General features: G+C 45.5%; 1 protein-coding gene across 1 annotated transcript in view; it reads right to left on the reverse strand.

The window, feature by feature from the left end:
- Window positions 1-9,520, reverse strand: part of LAMA1 (laminin subunit alpha 1) — a 171,295-nt gene extending 161,775 nt beyond the window's left edge. The window contains exon 1 of the mRNA XM_032152780.2: window positions 9,371-9,520. Within this exon, the coding sequence (XP_032008671.1) occupies window positions 9,371-9,443 (73 nt within the window). The 5' untranslated portion in view covers window positions 9,444-9,520. The remainder of the gene's footprint in view (window positions 1-9,370) is intronic.
- Between the last annotated feature and the right edge of the window lie 9,001 nt (window positions 9,521-18,521).

Genomic DNA, 18,521 nt, shown 5'->3' on the forward strand with positions numbered 1-18,521 from the left:
AAAAAAAAAAAAAAAAAAAAAAAAACTAACTCCCTTTTAAAGAAAAACACTGGGAGCTTCCAAAAGCATTCATATGTGGATGCATTATCTCCAGTTCTCCCTACTCCAAACTTCTAGAATGAACAAAAGTATGCCCATGAAGCCAGGGGTGAAGTTGCAAAGAATCAGAAAAACTTAGTTTGTACAAAAGCAAAGGTAAAAATGGCAGAGTTGGAGATTCAGATAAAAGGGCTGAAGAGACAAACTGTGGATTTTGAGGGGTGGGGAAAGAGTGCTAGCCCATCACAGGACACAGCAGCAAGGACAGAAAGCAAGCAGTGGCAGGAAGAGTTCTGGAAACAACTATTTGAACCAGAAACCCAAAGGTCTGCTTGAAGACCAACTAGAAAGGTTCTTGTGCCTCTGGATACAAAATAGGAAAAGGTTTTTTGAAACGCAGATTTTGGTTCCTGCCCAGATCAAATGAACTGCAATCCATTTGATTGGATGATACAAAGTCTAAGAGGCTCTAACAAACCCAGAGAGGCGCCAGGGCTGGGTTTGTTATCCAGAGTCCGGGGACTGGCTTAATGGTTCCTCAGGCAACCGGTGTTACTGCCCTCCGGCTACTAATGACCCAGGTTTTAACACTAGAATCCCCCGGAGTTGTCTGTGTATTCAAAGAAATGCTGGCAGCTAAGGTTTTGATCTTCGAAACAGAAATGTCCCTCCTTTATGACACTGGCTCATGGCATTCTGGACCAGCCATTCAAAAGAGGACCGGATGGCAACTTTGGCTGGGTGGGAACCCCAATTTATCACAAAATACAGTGCAGATTCAGAAGTGAGACAGTTGAAACAGGCCATCATATCGAGGCTGTCCTGGGGTTGATGTGTTGCAGCCTGTGCATGAGTGGTCAGGTTAGGTTTTTAGTGGGAAACGGGAGTACATTTCAGGTGAGAGAGTCATATAACCAAATCACACAGCTGCAAGTCAATATACCACGTGCAGTTAGACAGGAAGGAGACCCCTGCAATGGAAGCTAATAGTTCAGCTACAGAAAGGTGTGGAGAAGGGCAGGGTAGCTGTGACTGAACTTGGAGGGATCACAGAGGGCCACAGCAGGTGGGCAGGAGCTGAGGGAGCACATTACAAAGGCGGCATTTTGGCGGGGTTACTCTAACTGCAGTGTGGGACTAGGTTAAATGAAAGGACATGAGCTAGCATCAGAGACTGGATAAAAAGCAGCTGGCTGGCCGGGTGCGGTGGCTCACGCCTGTAATCCCAGCACTTTGGGAGGCCGAGACGGGTGGATCACAAGGTCAGGAGATCCAGACCATCCTGGCCAACATGGTAAAACCCTGTTTCTACTAAAATACAAAAATTAGCAGGATGTAGTGGTGCACACCTGTGGCCCCAGCTACTCGGGAGGCTGAGGCAGAAGAATCGCTTGAACCCAGGAGGCGGAGGTTTCAGTGAGCCGAGATCACGCCACTGCACTCCAGCCTGGGTGACAGAGTGAGACTCCATCCCCCCCCCCAAAAAAAAGCAGCTGGTTACACTACAGCAGCTGGTTTAGAGGCTGGTGGCATTTGCAGTGGTAACAGAGAGAAACTAAAACAAAAAGACCAGGAAGTTTTTCAGCGAAAGAAACAAAATTAAGAAAGACAATTTGGATAAGGGGACACGGAAAAAGAAAAACAGAAAAGGAAATGAAGCCTAGGTAACCAAAAGAATGCCAAGAACAGGAGATACAGGGAGGGCAGCCATCTGGAGAAAGAACGAATTCCTTGTCCTGAGCTGGAGATAACAAGATTCCACTTGTTGTGGGTAAAATTCTGTCATTACCAAAAGGTTGGAAGACATTTAAATGTGTGGTGTAGGCTGGACATGGTGGCTCATGCCTGTAATCTCAGCACTTTGAGAGGCTAAGGCAGGCGGATCACTTGAGATCAGGAGTTCAAGACCAGCCTGGCCAATACGGCAAAACCCTGTATCTACTAAAAATATAAAAATTAGCCTGGTGTGATGGTGGGCGCCTATAATCCCAGCTACTCAGGGGGCTGGGGCAGGAGAATCGCTTGAACTGGGAGGCAGAGGTTGCAGTCAGCAGAGATTGAGCCACTGCACGCCAGCCTGGGCAACAGAGTGAGACTCCATGTCAAAGGAAAAACAAAGAAAAAAGTATGGTGTACCATAATCAACTGTGGTGTGAGGGTTTTTTTCCCTCCCCCCCTCAACTTCTAATTGTTCTCTTTTAACTAAAAATCATCTGCTAAATTTAAGCATCTTCTTTAACACTGCTACTGTCATAGAGAATCTCCTGAAGTTCTGGCAGGAAACTATGGAGCAATGGAACAAGATGCAGGAAATACTTTCGGGAATGAGAAAAGATGGCACTTTCCATAAATACTCATTGATCTAAATTTGACATTCCCACCAGCAATACAGGAGGTTCTCTGGCACAAGAATGTCAGTCATACTGCCTGCTGGGCCAGCAGATCAGACTTCAAAGATAACTTCTGGAATGAAGAGACTCAAACTTCAAATGGTTGATTAAAAAAAAAAAAATGTGCACACACACTGAAATCACACTGGTGATTTCGCAGTGGTATTTCTCCGCCACCATTTCTGAATTAACACTTCGAGATAAATGCTTACCTAGGCAAGACTGTTATCTACCCAAGCTGATTTGGAATCTCTCTGCCTCTATTGTCTGCCTCTTGCCCCCAAGCAAGATGAGGAACAAGTTAACCCAAAGAAAGCTCTCCTGAGCTAGCCTTGAGAAAACAAAGACACAAGTGGGAAGATTCTGTGCTATTTATTATCAAATGGTTACTCTGGGCACTGTCACACCCAATATAAAGGACACGAAAATACAATGAACCCAGCTATCGTGTGGCGTTTTATGCTGAAATAGCTCCCTGATAGACATGTTCCAACAGAACCAAAGTTCATGACCTTAACTAAATTACTTCTATGAAGGGTTTTTTCTCCTCATTAATTTTGCAGTGCCTTGGTTTATTCAATTGTCCATGGATGTATATTGATATTTTAGAAATAAAACAAGTAAAAGAATTATTTGCAGCTGGGCGCGGTGGCTCACGCTTGTAATCCCAGCACTTTGGGAGGCCGAGGCGGGCGAATCACGAGGTCAGGAGATCGAGACCACGGTGAAACCCCGTCTCTACTAAAAATACAAAAAAATTAGCCGGGCGTGGTGGCGGGCGCCTGTAGTCCCAGCTACTCGGAGAGGCTGAGGCAGGAGAATAGCGTGAACCCGGGAGGCGGAGCTTGCAGTGAGCCGAGATTGCGCCACTGCACTCCAGGCTGGGTGACAGAGCGAGACTCCGTCTCAAAAAAAAAAAAAAAAGAATTATTTGCAAACTTGTAAATAACTACATACATCATTCTTAGGAGACGACAGTTTATCTAGTTCATCCAAACATTTCTGAAGAATGTAACGAAAAACTTCAGCTAAGGTCTAAGTTCCAGAGTTCTGTCCAGTTGCTATCAATTAATTTCTATACTAAAGGCATAAACTTAACTTATTCATTAGAAATTTTTTTAAAGACATATTTTCTGTACCTGCCATAGTGTTCCAGTAATAAGTCATACTTATTGGTCAATACATTAACTTATCCTTAACGTGTAATAGAATTGTTCTCAAACTCAACTTCTCTATACCATAAATCTTAAAATTCTAAAATATATTTTTTAAAATTCTCTATGGCTTAAAAATAGCTTATTAATACTATAGTAAACAATACTTTTAGAAGTAGTACAATGCCATGAAACCAATCAAGTTTTTAAACCCCAAAAGATCTAGGAAACACTGCTCTAACAATACCTTTCTGTCAGAGGCCTACTTGGAAGGACAAGTTGCAAGGTGAAAAGTCTGCAAGTATATACATTTACTAAGTGATGTGTTAATATCCTGCACAAGGTCCAGCAAAGAAGTTAGTATGAGGGGAGGGCAGTGGACAGAGGGATACTGTTCCATGCATCCATGTTTTGTCAGAAAATCGCTGGTATTCCTCTTACACTAATAGGGAAGAAGTAGATTTTATGATGTAGCTTGCTTTTAAAAGTTACCTGAAGAAACATCTTTAGACGCTTACCCAAAAAACTAAAGCCAGTGGTTACCTCAAAAGAGAGTAAAAAAGCCATCTTAACTTTTTTCTACCTATAGTACCTTTCGCATTTTATAGCATAAATGTGGATTATCTATTCAAAAATATATATATATATATACACACATATATGTATTTTAGATATATATACTTTTTTTTTTTTTGAGACAGAGTTTCACTCTTGTTGCCCAGGCTGGAGTGCAATGGCATGATCTCAGCTCACCGCAATCTCTGCCTCCAGGGTTCAAGCAATTCTCCTGCCTCAGCCTCCCAAGTAGCTGGGATTACAGGCGCCCACCACCACGCCTGGCTAATTATGTATTTTTGGTAGAGATGGGGTTTCTCCATGTTGGTCAGTCTGGTCTTGAACTCCCGACCTCAGGTGACCCACCTGCCTCGGCCTCCCAAAGTGCTGAGATCACAGGCGTGAGCCAGGCGCCCAGCTATTCAAAATATTTTTTAAGTTACTTGATTCCTAAATAAAGATGTTCATTTCAACTTAGCTCAACAACAAGAAGTGGCTACTAACTGCTAGAAACACTGCAAAGCAATGAACAGGCAGATATGAATAAAGCAGTCCCTGTCCTTGACAAGCCTGAGAGAGAAGGTGAGACAGATAAGCAAGTCAATTATTGGCCCCATGACAGGCAAGACAATAGCATCGAGCCGGGAAAGCCCTGTGAGTACAGGGAAGGTTGTCTAACAAATACTTCAGCAGAGAGAGAGCTGGGAAGATTTTCCAGGGTTCTTTAGAACCCAAATGAAAGACGTGTCCAGCACTTAATAACCCATGTGCCAGGAAACACTAGTTAGCTACAAATAGGTGCAGGCGTGTCCCAGATAATGCCTCTCAGCTCTGAGACAGCAGGCCAGCTGGGGTCCCAGCCTCCTTGCTTGACACCCAATGTGACACAGCAGGACACTGTCATTTTTGCATCTTATAAAGTGAGGGGTTTGGGGCACATAATCTAAACTTATAGGGTGGGCCCAGGAGAGGGATGTGGGGTGAAAAGAGCACACCTTGGAAGAAGACCACTTGCTTAAACACGAAGGAAAGTAAGTCACATTGGGGAACATTAAGTAATTTGATAAAGAAACAGTGAGAAATGGGAAGAATTTTAAACAAGAGTAGGAGCGGTTATCAAGATGGTGTTTCTAGAAACAGCACAGTGATGGCACTGCTGAGGAGGGAGAACAGGTGAGGCTGCTGGCCTGCTGAGTGAACCATCACACTATTTCCTGAGAAAAACAAACAACCTGAGAAAAACAAACAATTCCTAAGTCTAGCCAGCAGTGAGAATAAAAAATGGGAAAGAGGCCGGGTGTAGTGGCTCATGCCTGTAATCCCAGCACTTTGGGAGGCCGAGGTGGATGGATCACAAGGTCATGAGATCAAGACCATCCTGGCTAACACGGTGAAACCCCATCTCTACTAAAGAATACAAAAAATTAGCCGGGCGTGGTGGCGGGCGCCTGTAGTCCCAGCTACTTGGGAGGCTGAGGCAGGAGAATGGCGTGAACCTGGGAGGTGGAGCTTGCAGTGAGCCCAGATCGCGCCACTGCACTCCAGCCTGGGTGACACAGTGAGACTCTGTCTCGAAAAAAAAAAAAAAAATGGGAAAGAGACTGCACAGATTTTCAGGAGGTAAAATCAACAAGTCTCAATGACCAAACGAATTTCAGCAATGAAAGAGAGAGGATGTCCAGGATGATGAGCAAGTACAATAGGCATAACAGTAATAATCATCATGCACTGAGTACCTATGACATGCCCCACACTGTGCTAATATTTTTCACATATTATTTAATCATATCAATGCTATCCATTTTATAGATAGAAAGCCGACATTCAGAGAAGTTAAGAAACTTAGCCACGGCCATAGCTAATCAAAGTGACAGGTCTGGCATTTGAGCCCAAGACTATTTGATTCCAAATCCAGACTCCAAATTTCTAAACAATAATGCATTTTGGAAAATACAGTTTAAAAATATATAGTTCTTTACAAAATAGTAACAGTGATGAACATAAATAAACTTGCTTGTTGAGGGTTAACCCTGTACTAGGTACTGGTCTAAGAACTTTTCTCACATTATTTCATTTAATCATTAACATCCCTTCCAGATAGGCACTATTATTATTCCCATTTTAGAGATAGTGAAACTAAAACACAGGTTATGTCCCCAATTTGCCATAGCTAGTAAAGCCAGAGAATTAAACACCTGAAGCTTAAAGATAGAGCTTGTGTTATTTCCCCATAACAATTTACTGTACATGAAAATGAATATCCATAGGATTTTATGAATGAATTAGTATAAAACAGTAGGGTGTTTCAAGGATCATTACCCTGAAATAAATGGTCCCAGAAACATTTTATGTGAGTTTATAAAGCAGTGCAATTATAAAGCAGTGGCACAAGATACTAAAGATCAGTATATGTATTTATTGTAATATTTGAATTCTCAATCACGCTAGATTAACTACAGATGTAGGCTTCATATTTAATGTCTGGAAAAGAAGAGGGAAAAAAAGAATGGACTAAAGTCCAGGCTATGTAGGAGGTGGGCAGTGAGGCTTCTATTATACATACCCTTGTTTCCAACTGCTACAATCAATATTTTTCATGGGCCCTTAGAGAATACAGCAACAGAAAAGAAAAATGCACCTTTGAAATCCATTCAGGCATGCATACTTTACTGTGGAGCACATACTTGCTAAATTTGAATACTATGTTATATATGAGAATGAAGTGCATTTTCTTTTACTCGTCGATTTTTTTTCTGTACTTAGAATTGTCTATTTTAGAAAAAAAGAAGGGATGGTTTCCAACAAAAGTGATGAAGCAATCATAATTTTATGTGATTGCCAGCTATGAATTTAACACATTATTTTTACAAACACAATACCTCCTATTCAATACTTAGGAGGAGCTCACTTGAAACTCATTATATTTCAAAGGAAAGTGAGCCATCAGGTCATATACTGTGAGCTGTAAGGTAACCCAGAGAGACTGCAGAAATGACAGGGAATGTCTAACAATCTGAATGTCAATAGATAATAAGTTATTTTAAAAAATAACACCAGACACCTAACTAGCAGGTGATTTGTAGGTCAGGATTATTGTATTATCACCAAAACACACAACTTTACTAATCATTCATGCTATTCATGGGGCACAAAATCGTTTCTTTAAAAAAAAAAAAAAATCAGGCCGGGCGCGGTGGCTCACGCCTGTAATACCAGCACTTTGGGAAGCCGAGACGGGCTGATCACGAGGTCAGGAGTTCGAGAGCAGCCTGGCCAATATGGTGAAACGCTGTCTCCACTAAAAACACACACACACACACACACACACACAAAATAGCCGGGCGTGGTGGCACGCGCCTGTAGTCCCAGCTACTCAGGAGGCTGAGGCAGAAGAATAGTTTGAACCCGGGAGGCAGAGGTTGTAGTGAGCCGAGATGGCGCCACTGCACTCCTGCCTGCAGCCCGGAGACAGCACACACACACACACACACACACACACACACACACACACACACACACAAAATCAAAACTGCTCAAGGAGGCTAGTTAGGAAGGGTGAGGGTTGGTGGGGTGCAGAAGGCAAAAAGGCAAACAGGGAATGCGATATGAAACATTAAAGGGCTCCTGCCCTGGGAGGTTTTCCGCAGCATCTCAAAGCAGGAAAACCCCATGAGGTCCCACTTTCTCCAAACACCACTCATAACCTCCAGGCCAAGTGCCGAGCCCCGAGGGGCCAGGACAACCTTCAGGCCATCTCCTCAGTCTAAGACTTTCAATTTCGGAGAACAATAAGCTGAGGCAAGCTGCTCTTTCTCTACCCTGTGGGAAACCGGGACTTGTTCACTTATATACAGGAGTCCGCTCGCAGTCCTTTAAGGCTCCTCTCCCTCCCCAAAGACTCCTTTCTTCTGGCTGATAACTATGTAAATTCCCTCTTCCCAGCCAGGCTCGGCGCAGCAGACTCGCAGCTATTCAATGCTGCGTTTCCAGCTCCGGTCCAGTGCTTCCATCATGAATGCTTGAATGAATGAGATGGTCGCGTTTCTGCAGAGCTCCCAACTCAGCACAATGCCCAAACACACGTTTCCCACGAGGGCACTGCAAATTCCGCCCACTACTTTTGACCCGTACTTTTTTTTTTTTTAATGAAGTTTGTATTTGTGGGAATACGCCCATTGTCATGTGTTGCATACATTAAGATGTTTTCAACAAATATTTGTGACTGCCTAGCCAACAGGGAAACCACGCTGCGAAGACAGCTCTAGGGGTGGCGTGGGGGACTGGGGTTGTCCCCCAAAAGGGAAAAGAATTCTTTCTTTCTCTTTCTTTTTCTTTCTTTCTTTTTTCTTTTCTCTCTCTCCTTTTCTTTCTCTCTTTTTTCCCTTTCTCTCTTTTTCTTCTCTCTCTCTCTCTCTCTCTCCGCCCGCCCGCCCGCAAAAACAGAAACTGAAAATTCGCTCTGAGTTTCTCTTCTCAATCCTTGCAACGCGCATGCAAGGTGCTCCCTTCTCCGCCGGTCCCTAGCCCCGGCGCGCCCACGGTCAAACCCGCGCGGTGAATGAGCGGGTTTGGCCACTTCGCCGATTGCACAAAGAGCGCGGGTCGGGAAGGCGCATCAATGCCCTGGACGCCGCCTGTGGGTCTCCCTGCCCGGGACGGCTGGCTAGGGGAGCCCTTCTCGCCGCGTCTCTCCCAACTAGCCCGCCTGGCTGCCAGGGGCCCCGAGGAATCTGCCCTTTCCCGGCCGCGGCGACCCAGCTTGCGCAGCCGGACAATGAGGGCGACTCGGGAGAGCTCTTTCCCCATTCATCCCCCGCGCCCGGCCAACAGCCCCGCCACCCCCGCCCGCGCAGCCGGGGCACTCAAAGCACCCCCCCGGCACCCCGCTCCGGGCGCCCCGCTCCCGCCACCCCCAGCACTGCTCGCGTAGATGGCGCTCCTGGGTCGCGAAGTCCCGCAAAAGCCAGAGGCGAGGCTGGACGAGCCCCAAAGCCCGAGGAGGTTAAAGCCTAAGCCTGCGAAGAGCGGGCCCCGTCCACCAAGAGCGGCGTCCCCATCCAGCCCTCCCCGGCCGGCGCGGGAGACCCACGTGTGCGAGGCACCCACTCCGAGGTGGATCAGGATGCGCGCCCGGACTCCAGCAGCCCCAACGCGACGGGCTTTGTCCACGGCCGCGCCCCCCCGCCTCGGGGGACAGGGACCCGAGGACCCAGAGGCCCGGGCCGGGCTCACCTCTCTGCTGGCACCGCGCGGCGACGCACAGCAACAAGGCCAGGAGCACGCCCCACGCACCGCCCCCGCGCATCTCGCCTCAGCCGCCGCTCGGTGGGTCTGGAGAGAAAGCCGCGCGCCCGCCTGGAACGCTCCGCGCTACGCTAGTCCGCGCTGCCCTGGCCTCGCCACTCCTGGCGTCCAGCCGCCCCTCCCGCCAGCCGCCCTCGGACACACCCCTCGGCTGCGCCCCGCCCCGCCCCGCCCCGGCCTGGCCCAGCCACCCAGACCCCTCCCCCGGGGGCGCCCAGCTTGGCCTCCGGGACCCGGCGCACGCGGACCCCAGGTCGGGGAGGCCGGGCTGACCGCGGCCGCCGCCCCGGCTCGGGGTAGGAGGTGGGCAGAGAAGGTGGGCTGAGGGGAGGAGAAACTGGGCTGCGGGGGTCCCGGAGGGTGGATTCCGAGAAACTATGTGCCCTGCTGACCCTGCCCGCCCCGCCGCGGCCCTGCAGTCCCCAGGCCAGGACTCACGCGCCCCTGCCAGGAGCTGGGCGAGAGGCGACCCCTCGGGACGCCACCCAAGCTCGACCGACCTGTCGCCCTTTCCGCCGTGGGCAGAGGACTTGAGGATTTTTTCTGAAAATGAGTTGCAACTTGCTCCCTACTTTGTTTGCCTAAAGAAGGCAAGGTCACTTGGACTTAATTATTATGATTAGATACCCTTACCGCTGGAGAGAGAGAATGCGCTGCTGACACGCAACTTCAACTGCTTTGTTATTATAATTATTATTATTTTTAAACTATGTCTGGTCCCCATTAAAGAATTTTTAATTTCCTCTGATTTTTTTTCTATCAAAAGTATTGGCTGGGTGCAGTGGCTCACGCCTGTAATTCTAGCACTTTGGGAGGCCGAGGCGGGTGGATCACTTGAGATCAGGAGTTCGAAATCAGCCTGGCCAACATGGTGAAACTTCGTCTCTACTAAAAACATACAAAAATTAGCCGGGTGTGGTGGCACGCACTTGCAGTCCCAACTACTCGGGAGGCTGAGGCAGGATAATTGCTTGAACCCGGGAGTGGGAGGTTGCAGTGAGCTGAGATCACACCAGCTGCACTCCAGCCTGGGCTACAGAGCGAGACTCTGTCTCCAAAAAAAAAAGTATTCATAACACTTTGCAGATTTCACATTTTCTCAATATAAATATACAGGGACAATATCCCATTATCATCCCACAATCTTATTTTGTAGGTTTTTTTTCTTGATAGGAAGATAATTTCCTCTCACTTCTGTGAATCGATTTGACGACTCTCAATTCCTGTTTTTCTGAGGACACTTCCTTACACATCTAGTGAGTAGAACTTAGTTATAATACTTAGCCATCAATTAATTTTTTAAAATCTTGGAACAAAATGATAGTTTGGCCGTTTTAAAAGGATGCAATATAGTTCAGTGAATACTCCATACAGTACTAAATTTAAAATGCAGACGTTCTTAACTATTTAAATGTTGCTATTTAATTATTAAATAAGTAAACAGTATTTAATAAATGATCAAATATTATAGTATTAGGCACATAGCGATTAAAATGCAGAATTATAAGCATTTATGCACTGAAATAACTGCACACACAGACCTAGCATTCATATAGATTATCTTTTGGGATCTTCACAGCTCTATGAGATGCTTGCCAAGAGATAAGGAAGTGAGTTCTCAGTGTCAGCAAATGTCTGGTCTAGCGCTAGACCCCAGGTCTGGTTTCTAGTCCATAGTCCTTTGCAACACCATGCTGAAATCACAGAGGATGTTGATCAAAAGCAAACTGGAGGGCCGGTTTCAAAAGCAAACCTGGAGCCAGTGGCTCACGCCTGTAATCCCAGCACTTTGGGAGGCCGAGGCGGGTGGATCACCTGAGGTCAGGAGATAGAGACCATCCTGGCTAACACAGTGAAACCCCGTCTCCACTAAAAATACAAAAAATTAGCCAGGCATGGTGGCAGGCGCCTGTAGTCCCAGCTACTCGGGAGGCTGAGACAGGAGAATGGTGTGAACCTGGGAGACGGAGCTTGCAGTGAGCCGGGATGGCGCCACTGCACCCCAGCCTGGGCGACAGAGCAAGATTCCGTCTGAAAAAAAAAAAAAAAAACCACACTGGAGGAATCACAAGGGGTGGCCCCATATTCTGGGTCTCCCCATATCTTGGGTTCCTAGAAATTCAGGCAGGAGGTCGATAGGACCTTATCTTTGAACTGAAAGCAGGGATCTCACATGTGTAATTTCAAGGGAGGCAAGCGGTCAGCACCTCTGGAGAGTGAATAGGAAGCACCAAAGTTGCAAATTGGCACTATTTATCACTGCTCAAAATTAAGCAGAAACGATTTCAACAAAAAGAATTCAGAACAAACTTGGATAAAATGCAGCAGTAAAAATGTCATAATTCTACACACCTTCTCAAAACCCTGCAGTACAAATTTTTCCAGTCTTTAGCATGCTTGGAAAATATCTAAATTACCTAGAGCACCATGAAAGTGCAGGGCTGGCTTGTTCAAGTTGAAAATGAGTATAACAAGAATGTTCATGTTTTGTGAGAAAGTAAAAATTCAACTCAACTGGACACAAAAAGATCCTTGCTTCAAAGTCACCTATAAATAAAGAACAATTGAAAATGCCTAAATGTCAAGCAATAGTTTAAATGGTTAAGGACTTTATAAATCAATGTGACAGGCTATTATGTAGCTACTTTTGAATTGTGAAATTCTGCAATGAAAAACAACTCATATGTTAAGAAATGCAAAATTCCAAATAACATAGACATTCTGATTGCAATTATGTATATAAAATAAGCACATGTGGCCAGGCGTGGTGGCTCAAGCCTGTAATCTCAGCACTTTGGGAGGCCAAGACGGGCGGATCACCTGAGGTTAGGAGTTCGAGACCAGCCTGGTCAACATGGTGAAACCCCATCTCTACCAAAAATACAAAAATCAGCCGGGCGTGGTGGTGTGTACCTGTAATCCCAGCTACCTGGGACGCTGAGGCAGGAGAATCACTTGAACCTGAGAGGCAAAGGCTGCGGTGAGCCGAGATCATGCCATTGCACTCCAGCCTGGACAACAAGAGCAAAACTCCATCTCAAAATAATAATAATAATAGTTTTTAAAAAGCTCATGTGCAAACAAGGAACTAGAAAACCAACATACAGAAGTAAACAGTTGTGTTCAGGTGGTCAGAAGATGGGTAGAGGTATGGATGTTTTAGATAGTGAAGAAAAGCTCAGGCCGGGCTCAGCGATGGTTCACATTCTTCCCCCACACTTACTAGCAGTGACATCTTGGGCAAGTTCCTCATCTGTAAAATAGAGATAGCAATAGTGCCTACTTCATTCATTCAGTAAACATTTTTTAAGTGGCTGCTAAGTGCCAGTGCTAAGGATATACCATGAAATGAGAAAGACATATGACATTTCCCACCGTGTGGAGCATGCAGTCTGATGGTTAAGGCAGAAAAAAGAAAAAATAATCATAAATTTAATAAGTGCTATCAAGGAAATATCTGGTTACTAAGATAAAGAATGGGAGGACCAGGTACCGACTGGGCAGTTTGGGAAGGTTTTGCTAAGAAGGCTTATTGTATGGCCGGGCGTGATGGCTCACACCTGTAATCCCAGCACTTTGGGAGGCCAAGGCAGGTGGATCACCTGAGGTCAGGAGATAGAGACCATCCTGGCTAACACTGCGAAACCCCATCTCTACTAAAAATACAAAAAATTAGCTGGGCATGGTGGCGGGTGCCTGTAGTCCCAGCTACTCGGGAGGCTGAGGCAGGAGAATGGCGTGAACCCGGGAGGGGGAGCTTGCAGTGAGCCAAGATCATGCCACTGCACTCCAGCCTGGGCGACAGAGCAAGACTCCGTCTCCAAAAAAAAAAAAAAAAAAAAAAGAAGGCTTATTGTAAGCATTAAATGAGCCAACGTATGGAAGTCACCAGAAGTCACCAGCACTCTGCCTTGCACATGTCAAATGATCAATAAAGATGAATGAATTCTTTTTTTTCTTTTTCTTTTTCTTTCTTCTTTTTTTTTTCCTTTTAGACAGAATGTCTAGGAGACATTCTGTCACCCAGGCTGGAGTGCAGTGGGATGATGTTGGCTCACTGCAGCCTTAACCTGCTGAGCTCAATGGTCGCCCATCTCAGCCTCTTGAGTAGCTGGGACTACAGGCGCACACTGCCACACTTGGCTAATCTTTGTATTATTATTGTGATTACTTTTCTTTTTGGGGGGCAGAGACGGATTTTGCCATGTTGTCCAAGCTGGTCTTGAACTCCTGAGCTCAAGTGATCTGCCCACCTCAGCCTCCCAAAGTGCTGGAATATGAATTCTTATTTCAGTAATTTCACTAATACTATTATATTTTTTAACATTAAAAAAAGCTTAATTATGACCATTTTCAAAACCAGGCTCACACAGGCTGGGATAAGTTGGAGCTTTCAAATCCCTTGGGTGGTCCTGTTGAAATCCAGATTCTAGTTCAGTAGTTCTGGGTTGGAGGCCTGAGTTCCTGCATTTCTAACAAGCTCCCCATGATGCTGATGCTGCGGACAGGCAGAGTACATCTTGAGCAGCATGTAGCTTGCTTGCTTGTTCTCCATCTTGTCTGCAAATTGAAATCAGTGGAGGAATTTAAAAAATACCGATGCTGGTTTCCACCCCCAGAGATTATGATTCAATTGGTATGGGGTGCAGCTTGGACATCTAGATATTTCTAATGATCTCCAGGTAATTCTAATGTGAAGCAAAGTTTCAGAAACACAGCTAGACTGACCTGCTCCTGCATGTAGAAAATCCAGGTTCTGGTCATTGGTAGCTGAGCAGGCTGGGGGAGCCACATTCAGAGTGTGGTCACAGGCTGTATGAGGAAGCCTGGCCTGGCGAGTGTTTTTCCTCGTATCCTGACACCAGCATAGCAGGGATCCAGCCATGGTGCCCAGAATATGGGACAGGACTGTTTCTCTGGAGAGTTAGTACAAGCAAGGCTGCCTCTTAGTTCTAAAGGAACTGAGACACAAGGCAGAGACTTGGGCACAGGAGCATCACACCAGGATCCAGGCAGGAGGCCTGGATGTAAAGCTAGGGGCTTGGTTACAAGGATAGAGGCAAGAGGTCAGTTACTAGAATTGGTTATGGTGTCAGAGTCTGATCTAGAAGAAAGTTAGAGGGGCTGACCATAGGAAAAGCTCCTTAAGGTCTCATGGCTAGAAATAAGGTGTTTGAGACCCTTTGCTTTAGGCAGGGGTGAGGGCTGGAAGGACTAGCAGTCAATGAAGGCAAATCGGAGATGGGAGGCAAAAATGTTCCCTCAAAGGTGCGTGTCCCATGTCCTAATGGCTGGAACCTGGAAATACATTATATTACATGACAAAAGGTGCTTTGCACATGTGATTAAATAAGAGTCTTAGGATGAGGAGATTATCTAGGATTCATCAAGCGGACTAATGTAATCAGTAGAAGTCTTCATACGTGAAAGAGAGAGTAGGAGAGGAAGACTCAGTGATTCAATGTGAGAAGGACTCAACCAGCCATTGCTGGCTTTGAAGATGGGGGTGGGGATCATGAGTCCTGGAATGTGAGCAGCTTCTAGATCCTGGGAAGGCAAGGACACAGATCTTCCCCTAGAGCCTCCAGAAAGAGCCAGCTGTAAGGACACCTTGAGTTTGCCCAGGTGAAACCCATTTTGGACTTTGGAATTCCGGAACTATAAGATAAAAATATGAATTGTTATCTTATAGTTTGTAGTGTTTTATGTCAAGAAGTGTGTGATAATTTGTTACAGTAGCAGTAGGGAACTAATACATTAGGCAAAGACTACTCCCAGGAAGCAAGTGGAGATGAAGTTAGCGGGGAAAATGAGTATCTGTATTAGGATTGAAGTAGAGCCTGAAGATTCCATTTGTGCCCGTGATAAAGAGCAGAAGATGGAAGAATTTGAAAGAATTACCTGAATACTGGAAAAAAGAGAAGGAAGAATAGAGGTCTCAGAGGATAGCAGTGGAGAACATGGCGTCTGTGAAGGGACAAAATTGCTATTCATAAGGTTTATAAGCTTTGGTTTTCATGCAAGTTGTGCCATAAACTCTGGGAACAATTTGGACAAAGTGACTATAAAGTGATAGGCAGAACTCTGTTTATAGCCTAGGTAACAGACTGCTAGTTGCCTCCCGAATTCCAGGCTCCTATTCTTCTGAGCACTGGGTCACCCAGGTAGGTCACCAGGTGGGAACTGCATTGCCAGCCTCCCTCAAAGCTAGGTTTAAATCTGTATTAGTCTGCCCAGGCTGCTGTAACAAAATATCACAGGCTGGGAGGCTTAAACGACAGAAACTTATTTTCTTATAGTTCTGGAGGCTGAAAGTCCCAAATCAAGGTCTGGCAGCATTCAGTTTCTGGTGAGGGCTCTCTTCCTGGCTTGCAGGCAGCCGCCTTCTCACTGTGACCTCACGTGGTGGAGACAAAGAGCAAGCTTTCATAAGTATCTCTTCTTACAAGAACACAAATTCTATTGGATCAGAGCCCCATTCTTACTACCTCATTTAACCTTAATTACTTTCTCAGAGGTCCCATTTCCAAATTCAGCCACACTGGGGAAAAGGGCTTCAACACATGAATTTGGGGGGAACATAAACATTTGGTCCATCACAAGCTCTGACTAGGTTCAGGTCAACAGGATGTGAGCAGAGGTGAGGTGTGAAACTTGAGGCCTGCCAACTCAAGATGACCTCCTTGCTCCAGACACTGGGTGTGTCCCCTTTCAACTTAAACTGAAACTCAGATGCTGTTCTGTCATACTGCTTTAACCCTACAAGTGAAGACCACTCCTGGAGGATGGTGAAGCAACAAGATGAGAGAAAAGTTAATAACTTTATGAAAAAGAGCCATCAGGCCAGGCACTGTGGCTCATACTTGTAATCGCAGCACTTTGGAAGGCTGAGATGGGTGGATCACCTGAAGTCAGGAATTTGAGACCAGCCTGACCAACATGGAGAAACCTCCTCTCTACTAAAAATACAAAATTAGCCAGGTGTGTTGGTGCATGCCTGTAATCCCAGCTACTCGGGAGGCTGAGGCAGGAGAATTGCTTGAACCTGAGAGATGGAGGTTGCTGTGAGCCAAGATCGCACCATTGCTCTCCAGCCTCGGCAACAAGAGCGAAAATCTGTCTCAAAAAAAAAAAAAAGAAAAGAAAAGAAAAAAATGAAAAAAAAAATCGTCTGGCTGCCCAGACTGCCTAATGCCTAAAAGAGATAAAATAGTATTTGATTTAAGCCATTGTATTTTAGAGTCCTTTAAAAAGGCAACCTAGCCTTACCCTAAAATATCCTATAACCTGAAACCAGGCTCTCCATTGTGCAGTTACCAAAAATAAATTGTGATGGCTTTTCAATAGATTATGTATTTTGAAATAAAAAATAGAAATATATGAAACTTAAATAATGAAGTAGCTACTTCAAAAGAGTCAGTTTCAGAAGAAAAGAAAACAAATCTTCCTTCAAAGCTAAATCTTATCCTGAGTGTGTTCCAGGCCTGAGTAGAATGCCTCTAACTAATTCTGAATTTCTTAACTTTGAAATAATTTTGATTTAGATATTATGTTCTCATTTTAATATTTCTCACAAAATTGTTCTTTTTCTGGGTATCAATGGCTTTTCTTTGCTTCAGATATTGTTGTATATCTGCTTCAATGTCGGGGGAATTTGTGCTCTTCAAAATCCCATTGCTTTTACTTGTTTGCAAGAGTATAGAACCACGTGAGTAAAATGATTAATATCAGAAGACTCACATGATTTGCTTGGCCCAGAACTGCCTTATTAAATGAAAACGGTTATCGCCGTTTGATTTAGGCCTTTACCTTTGACAGCATTTCTTAGAGAACATTGTTAATAGAAATTTCCTAGCTTCTCTGTTGTACAGAACATCTGTGGGATAGTCTAACCACATTCCCACTTACTTTCTGAGAATCACCTTCTCGTGGCTCTGTGGTTAGCAGAAGAATATCCAGGCTAGGCATGGTGGCGGGCGCCTGTAATCCCAACACTTCGTGAGGCTGAGGTGAGTGGATCACCTGAGGTCAGGAGTTCAAGACCAGCCTGGCTAACATGGCAAAACCCCATCTCTACTAAAAATACAAAAATTAGCCAGGGGCGGTGGTGTGCGCCTGTAATCCCAGCTACTCAGGAAGCTGAGGCAGGAGAATCGCTTGAACCTGGGAGGTGGAGGGTGCAGTAAGCCGAGATCATGCCACTGCACTCCAGCCTGGACAACAGAGCAAAACTCCATCCACTGCATTCCAGCCTGGACAACAGAGCAAAACTCCATCTCGAAAAAAAAAAAGAAGAATATCCAATTTGCATAACATGACCTTGTCCCTAGGACACTCCTCCCAATCAGTCTATCACCCTCTGGCATGGCAAATCACAGTCACCATCTTAGACCTTTATTTAAGGCAGGGGTTATCTGAGCCTCAGCACCATCTTGGTTTTCAACTCCTCCTTATATCCATGTCACTTAACTTTCCTCTTTCTTTGACTATTCTGAGTTGGGTTTTTGTCACTTGAAATTGGGTACTAATGCACTTTTTATATTAATATATCTACCTTCCATTAAGGACCATAGAGAATGTCAGATAGCATCTGCTTTCTTATTTTTTAGTGAAAACTCTTTTCTTCTTTTATTAAAGAGATGATGCTGGCTGGACGCAGTGGCTTGTGCCTATAATCCCAACACTTTGGGAAGCCAAGGTGGGCGGGTCACCTGAGGTCAGGAGTCAGAGACCAGCCTGGCCAACATGGCAAAACCCATCTCTACTAAAAATACAAAAATTAGCTGGGCATGGTGGTGTGCACCTGTAATCCCAGCTACTCGGGAGGCTGAGGCAGGAGAATTGCTTGAACCCGAGAGGTGGAGTTTGCAGTGAGCTGAGATTGCGCCATTGCACTCCAGCCTGGGACACACAGAGAGACAGCAAGACTATGTCTCAAAAGAAAAAAAAAGGCCGGGCGCGGTGGCTCACGCTTGTAATCCCAGCACTTTGGGAGGCCAAGGCGGGCGGATCACGAGGTCAGGAAATCGAGACCACGGTGAAACCCCGTCTCTACTAAAAATACAAAAAATTAGCTGGG

Source organism: Hylobates moloch, unplaced genomic scaffold, assembly GCF_009828535.3.
Source record: "Hylobates moloch isolate HMO894 unplaced genomic scaffold, HMol_V3 SCAFFOLD_5, whole genome shotgun sequence".
NCBI classification, from domain to species: domain Eukaryota; kingdom Metazoa; phylum Chordata; class Mammalia; order Primates; family Hylobatidae; genus Hylobates; species Hylobates moloch.